Source organism: Rhamphochromis longiceps, linkage group LG7 (assembly GCF_057381845.1).
Source record: "Rhamphochromis longiceps isolate RC_006_pf linkage group LG7, R_longiceps_female_GT1.1, whole genome shotgun sequence".
NCBI classification, from domain to species: Eukaryota; Metazoa; Chordata; class Actinopteri; order Cichliformes; family Cichlidae; genus Rhamphochromis; species Rhamphochromis longiceps.
Window position 1 is genome coordinate 16,726,649 of NC_140563.1, and position 7,641 is coordinate 16,734,289.

General features: G+C 41.1%; 1 protein-coding gene across 1 annotated transcript; it reads right to left on the reverse strand.

The window, feature by feature from the left end:
• Positions 1–308: 308 nt before the first annotated feature.
• hsp90b1 (heat shock protein 90, beta (grp94), member 1) lies at positions 309–5,887 on the reverse strand. The gene is made up of 18 exons (XM_085412544.1): positions 5,724–5,887; positions 5,153–5,255; positions 4,692–4,833; positions 4,483–4,599; positions 4,067–4,398; positions 3,699–3,810; positions 3,460–3,588; positions 3,156–3,272; positions 2,933–3,070; positions 2,759–2,836; positions 2,592–2,657; positions 2,071–2,340; positions 1,729–1,974; positions 1,470–1,606; positions 1,301–1,379; positions 981–1,136; positions 680–775; positions 309–577 (listed from the first exon to the last, which is right to left on the reverse strand). The coding sequence occupies exons 1-18, from the start codon at positions 5,770–5,772 to the stop codon at positions 554–556; spliced, it is 2,391 nt and encodes a 796-aa protein (XP_085268670.1). The 5' UTR covers positions 5,773–5,887; the 3' UTR covers positions 309–553.
• Between the last annotated feature and the right edge of the window lie 1,754 nt (positions 5,888–7,641).

Sequence of the window (7,641 nt, forward strand, 5' to 3'; positions counted from 1 at the left end):
GACACAGCTCTCCACCACACTCCTGTACTCCTCCTGTCCATCCCTGATTCAGCCCACAATGGCAGAGTCACCTACCAGTGGGGCGTCCACCTGCATTTCCATGAGCTTATTTACATCGCTTCAGTCTGAAAACAAACTGTAAAAAGTGTCATGGCACCCTATGCATGAGTAGATGTATTACACTGCAAGCTACAGCCAGACCGTACTTTTGATATGTTGGGATTAAGATGACTGAAAAAAAGAATAGTAGCCAAGACCTGTCTGAAAGCAACTCTTTCAGTTTTGAATAAAACCAGAAACGATGCAAACATTTTTCCACGAAACATTTATTTGATCAATAGACAGGATCACATCTTTCCATAAACAGGTCAGTTAAATATTAACAAATTTACAGTCATGAGGAATGTAATACAAAAGAAACAAAAACAAATATTCGCTTTAAAAAACCCCAACCCAGGGACCCCACCCAAAATAATGTGACCACGGTGGCACTGAAACAGAGACTTAAGTCCATTTTCCAGCGCCACTGTTACACGCTCTTCCCTTCAGTGCTTCACAGTTCATCCTTGTCTTTTGTCTGCAAGCATGATTAGAGAAAGGTCAGAAGAGTAAACCACTTCAACATCTAGATTCTTAATTTTACATTGTCCTCAAGCAAGAGTGTGTGAAGTCTTCTTACCGTTTCTTCGTCATCATCCTCATCCACAGTCTCCTCTTTATCTTCAGAGTCATCTTCTGCTGGTCCTTCAGGCTCCTCCTCAGGTTCTTCTTCAATCTATAAAAGAGCCATGATTATTAAACATATCCTACAGTCTTAAAAATCACTGCACAAATACTTAACATTTTACAAAGAAGATTTAAAAAGCAGAGACAAGACTAAACTCAAAAAAGGCTCACTGCTGGAAGAGGAATCATTAGTTCAGACACCAAGACATCTGCTATGCAAATTAGTACACCATACAAGAGCTGCAGTGACTTGCCTGTTCATCTAGTGGTACATTCAAGCTGAGTCGGAGCATGCGCTCTATTCTGTCTCCATAAGCTTTTGTATCAGCGAGCTGGTATCCTGAGCGCAGTGTGGCTGTCTCAAACAGAACCACAGCCAGATCTGATGCAGTCTGGTCCTCAGCATCAGTCTGGGGGGTGTGAGGAAAAGAAACTGTTCAACTATGTGCTCTGATTGGTCCATTTTAAGTTTATTCATGTAATGAACTACATTTACTAAGTAATTTGATGGTAGTCTTAGTAAAGGACCATTACTATAGTACAGATAGACAAAAATGACAGTGGTTAAACTCACATTGACTCTATTAAGCAACTGCTTGACAAGAGGATGTTTGGGGTTGAGTTCTAGTGTTTTCTTCTGGCTGGCGTAATAACTGGAAAGATTAAATGGAAATACAGATTTAGAACAAAGCAATAGCAGTGGAAGTAATAAATGCAAAGATGAGCCCAGGATTAACACTCACTTTGTGGAAATGTCCTTTCCTGTCTGGTAGGCCTGTGCCTTCATGATCCTCTCCATGTTCCCTGACCAGCCGTACTGGCTGGCAACCAAGGCGCAGGGTGAGTTGGTTAGCCTCTGAGAGAGAACAGCCTTCTCAATCTGTTGGGGAATAAAAAAAGCAATGCATTAAATGTTGCAGACATAAATGAGCAGGTAGAGCCAAAATTAACTGCTTCTACAGCTGGCGCTCATGCCCCATTCTTTTAATGTCACAGAATTACCTTGTCCTTTAGAGCTTTGTCCTTCAGCCAAGTTGTGAGAGGTTCGAACTCCTTCTCCAGGGCCTCCCTCTTCTCCTTGGTCTTTTCACTCTCGTCAAATTTGACACCTTCCTTGGCCACGTTCTGGAAGCGTTTTCCATCAAACTCTGGCAGTGCCTGGATGCAGTACTCATCCACAGGCTCTGTCAGGTAGATGACCTCATAGCCCTTCTTCAGCAGCTTCTCAACAAAGGGAGAAGACTCAGCCTGTAGTGGATGGAAGAACAAGAGACATGAGAATTTCAGCTAGTGTAGGATAGTTTACACTTCTTTCTCCTGACCAATAAACACACATTCACTCACCTCTTTCCTGCTGGTGCCAGCCATGAAATAGATCTTATCCTGCTTCTCTTTCATGCGCTCCACATACTGTTCCAGGCTGGCCAGGTCTGTTTCACTGTTGGAGGTCTGGAAGCGCAGCAGCTTAGCGAGACGGGTCCTGTTGGAGTGATCCTCGATCACACCCAGCTTGATGTTTGTGCCAAACTCCTTCCAGAACTTATCGTTGTATTGTTCCTCTGCAATCTTCTTAATCATGTCCAGAGTCTTACGGACCAACTTCTTGCGGATAACCTGAAAAAGATAAAGTAGGTAATGACCATTTCATACTGCATTAAATCTAGCGTTAGTTATTCAGAATCTTTAATTTATGGTTTCATTTAACCATGTTCTAGTGCCCCCTGTTATTCCTGAAAGCACTTTATGATTTGCACTACATAAAAATTGCTTTGTTGCTTCATTATCCATTTTAATCAAAGGCTTCATTGGTTAATGATGACTAAATGATGGAATGGGAAGCGAACAGGGCTGCACGTTGAGCTCACCTTGAGCAGTTTGTGCTGCTGCAGAGTTTCTCTGGACACATTCAGAGGAAGGTCGTCAGAGTCGACCTAACAAAATAAAGTTTCCCTTAATCACAGTGCAGGTGATAATGTAGAGACCAAGCACATAACATTAGCATGAGACCAAATAAGAGTTAAAAATAACTCACCACTCCCTTGATGAAGTTCAGGTACTTGGGCATCATGTCATTGAAGTCGTCTGTGATGAAAACTCTCCTGACAAACAGCTGCGAATGGAAGGCATTTACTTTGAAACTCAGTTTTTGGGGAATTGCTGAAAAAGTTGAATAAATCTGATACCAAATATTGCTTAGAGTACACACCTTGATGTAATCGTTCTTCTTGGAGCCATACTCGTCAAACAGCCCACGGGGAGCTGAAGTGGGCACAAACAGGATGGACTTAAAAGTGACCTCACCCTCAGCTGTGAAGTGGATGTGAGCCATAGGGTCATCATTGTCCTGTTGGAAGATGGGTAAAGTTTATAAAAATCAGACATTAGTATACCAGCCTATAGAGCCGGTTTGATAAAGTATGTGTGCCTACCTTTGAGAAGGTCTTGTAGAAAGCCTTGTACTCATCTTCCTCAACCTCCTTAGCAGGCCTCTGCCAGATGGGCTTGATATCATTCATCAGTTCCCAGTCCCACACAGTCTTCTCAACCTACACATCACACAATTATATAACTTTTGAAAAATATACATTTTAGATCAGACATATTTTCACAGACTTCTATTTGAGTAAAATAGTCCACAAATCTTAATGACTCAGTGGGACTTTAACCCACCATAAAAACTGTTAATGATCACACTCACACATAGTCTCAACCACCATTTCTTCATCAACATACCTTCTTTGTTTTTGGTTTGTCTTTGTCTTCTTCTTCCTCCTCTACTTCAGCCTCATCTTCAGAAGCCTCTTTCTCTGGTTCCTCTGCTGCCTCAGCATCTTCATCAATGGGCTCTTCAACCGTCTCAGTCTTGAATGTTAAAAGAAATTATGCAACCGTTTGTTCATTTCCATATTTGTCAGTTTCAGTCTGGAATTAAGTCTGACTCATAGTGTTGAAGGAAATGACAAAGTAGTCACCTTGCTGGCCCACACATAGATGGGGAAGTTGATGAACTGAGAGTATTTCTTGACAAGGTTCTTGATGGTCTCCAGCTCCAGGTAGTCTGAGGCCTCCTCCTTTAGGACAAGTCTGCAATTAAACAAAGACAAGATTAAATGTAAAATTCCAGGCTTTAACATTTCAGACTCATGTAGCAGCATGAAAATACTCTGCAGTTCTTCTTCAATAGAGGCTGTACATTAACAACACATAGACATTAACTACGATTTCATAAGCTTTGACAAATAAAATGAGCCACGCATTGAAATTAATTTCACAAGAGCTGTTTAAAAAGATCAAGAAACCAAATCTGGTGTGGGCAAATGTTAGCACATAAATAACATACGTGATGGTGGTTCCTCTACCCAGTGTGTCCCCACGGGGGTCCTCAATGACAGAGAACTGATTTGAGTCAGACTCCCAGATGTGCTGTGTGTCATTGTTGTGCTTGGATGTCACAATGACCTTGTCAGCAACAAGGAAGGCAGAGTAGAAACCGACACCAAACTGTCCGATCAGCTCTGAGGTAGACTGTTCCTCTTCCTGCATCTCGGTCATCTTGTTAAGGAATTCGCTGGTGCCTGACTTGGCAATGGTTCCCAAGTTCTTTACTAGCTCCTCCTTGGTCATTCCAATACCAGTGTCAGTGATGTGCAGCATGTTCTTCTCCTTATCAGACTGGGGATAGAAATAATGAAATTCAATTAGTAGATGCACAGCTTTTCCATTAAAGGTGTCAGCATTCAGTAAGTTAATGCATACCTTTATTTTGATGGTCAGCTCTTCATTTGTGGCCATTGCATCCTCGTTGGTTAGGGACAACAAGCGGATCTTATCCAGAGCATCCGATGCATTGGAAATCAGCTCCCTAAGGAAGATCTGCAGCACAAAACAAAGTGATGAACTCTGTGAGAAATGTCTTAAATAAAAATATGTAGACACAGGTTTGAGTAAAGATTATTCCTGCCCACCTCCTTGTTCTTGTAGAGAGAGTTGATGATCAGCTTCATCATACGGTTAACTTCAGCCTGAAAGGCATGTTTTTCAGACTTTTCCCTGAGTTCCTTAATCTGAGCTGCATTCAAACCGTCCAACTGGATTGCCTCCTCCTCTCTGAAGGCAGACAGATGCAAATACAAACAGGGTAAGAGAGGAGAACGACAGCAAATCTTTGCTGCCAAACAAATCTGTTGTCCTTTCAGATAAGACTGAAGATGAAAGCAAGATACATACAACTTCCTATTATTACAGGCAACTTTACAGTAAAACTTACACACCTCTGCCTCCACTGTAACGCCAAAGTGGCCCTGAGCACTTGTACACAAGCTTTATCTTCTTGACCTTGTTCTGCTAAGATTTAGTGGACTTTTCCCTGATACAGTAACTGCAGTTTTCTAGAAAGATATATGGACTTACGGAAAGTAACACCTACCTCTGCACCACTTCATCGTCTGTTCTGGAGCCATCCCTGCTTTTACCCAAGTCCTCCTCTACTGTCCCGTCAACGTCAAATTCATCATCTGCCTTTACAGCGGCTGTCAAGGGAGAAGTTGCTCGATTAAAATTCATTATCAATTACCGGGAACATGTGGTAATTTTAGACTCATTAAGTTTTTAAAGCACTGTGCAAACACATGCTCACAGTCACCAAATTAATTAAGACGTAACGTCTGACCGTGTCAGCCTTTTAATCATTATTTAAACGTGCATGTATGCAACAGTGGAGGTTAGCTAACATGAGACAGCTTCAACACAGGTGGTGTTTCTGCTAGAAAGTTCTGGAAAGGCAAGGAGATTAACGGACACTGGCGTTACTCTAAAATAACAGGTAAATTAAATACGCTCTCCGTTGCTTTGACACCTGCAAGCCTTTTAAAGTCAAGTACAGAGAGAACGTACAAACTCCACAGTGAATGAAAAGAAAAGCAAAAACCAAGTTAGTGCTAGCATACGGGCTAAAGGTAGCTAAAATAATGAATAATTAAAAAAATACCACTACTCACCAAATGCTAAGAGTGCAAAAAGAAGCCCTATCACCCAGACTCGTTTCATTGTGAGATGCTTCCTGACTGACTGCCTGCCTGACGACTTGAGCCTTCAGTTGCTGAGACAATAGCCGGGAGATCAGCGCATGCAGCACTGGCTTTTACAACGAGGAATGACTAGCTGTCTCTCCCACCAAAAGAGTCCACTCGCCTTACCCCGTGACTACCGACCAATGGCTGTGCACCACGCACGACCGTCGACCAATCACAATACAGTCTACGGTACATGTTGTCCAATCAGTTTCTTCAACATATGCCTAGACCCGAAAATCGTGGCTGGACACCATTGGCTAGGAATGAATAATCAGCACATCACTTCCTAAAATTTACCTTTCATTGTAGGGAAAACATCACTGACAGCACTTTCAGTTAAAGTTCCAGAGCCAAGGAACACACTTAGGATTAATAATAGAAAGACGGCGAGTGTTTGGTTTATGGCTCCAAGGCCGTTTCAGTCTCTACAAAAGTAAATGATGCAATATTTCTTGCTGTGTATATGGCGCGTTATTCTGGAATTTTGCATTCCCTTTCCTTTAAATGACTGGATGCATCGTAATGCTGTGGAAGCATAAATTATAATGAATGAGTCTATTTCAAGTTAGTCACCGAATCTAATCCACTTGGTGGCGCTATATAGTTAGCAAGCTGAAATGGCAAATGCTAATGTTTCAGGAACTAGTTCTAAGTGTTCTCCCGCAGATCAGGATATCATTATTGTGCTGCTTGCTCAGTTTGTTTTGTATCAGGGGTGTTAGCGATCGTGTCAGCAGCGACATTTAATGTGAATCTTATTTTAAAAAAATGACAACCATCGTCAATACTGAACATCTCAAATGTATTACACTTGACTGTCTGACCAGTGTCAGCTCCTATTAAGTGTGATGTTTCTCCAAATGTGAATGGAAAAAAGATCAGAATTAACAATTTAAAGATAAATAATAAAATACTGGGCTAGTACTTTTTTGTTATAAGGTCAATAGTTTGATTTACTACATTACAGTAAGTCATAGTTCTATCTTAAAAATGATTTTTCCAGTCTAATACAATTTTCATAAAGCATCTTTTAAACAACAAAGATTACCGAAGTTCTGTACACAAAAAGGTGGATTACATAATAAAATACAAGATATACACATGTGCGCACATGCCCACACACATCAACCTAAAAGGACTGCAAAAAAACACAAAACAGCCTTAATGCCTTCAACTCTTATGCTGGGTCAAAGCAAAAGAAGAAAAGCTCGTTTCAAAGGTGGACTCAAACAAATGTTGCGCTTATGGCTGAGATAGCTTGATTCAAACATACAATGCAACATCAAAAATCAATTGTAAAATACACAGGAACCAGTGAAGGGAGGTCAGGACAGGGGGAATATGCTCCATTTTATGGGTTCTATTAAGAAGGTGAGGAGCTGCATTTTCTTTTTTTTAAGCAGAATTAATTTGTTTACCCAATTTTAAGTCATAATCCTTCTGCTTACCCAATCCAAGATCATAATCCACAATTCAATGTGAACCTACACAGGAAAAACATGCAAACTCCACACAGAAAGGTCTCAGCTGGCTGGTGGATTCAAACTCTGGACCTTCTTGCGTTTAAGTGTCAGTGGTAACCACTACGCTGCTATATCATTATTAGTCTCTATTAGTCTTAGTCTCTGTTCACAACGATTGATTAATTTAGAAAGCACAGTGGATTCTAAATCAGACAATCAATATGTGCTTGAAGTGCACACTTTCATCTTTAATTCACTGTGTTTAACAAACCCTTTGCAGACACTGTTTAGAAATTACAGCACTTTTTATACATAGTGCCCCATTTTCAGGAGCTTCATGGCCAGGTGAGGCCTGTTCCCTCATTACTCCATGACAAATC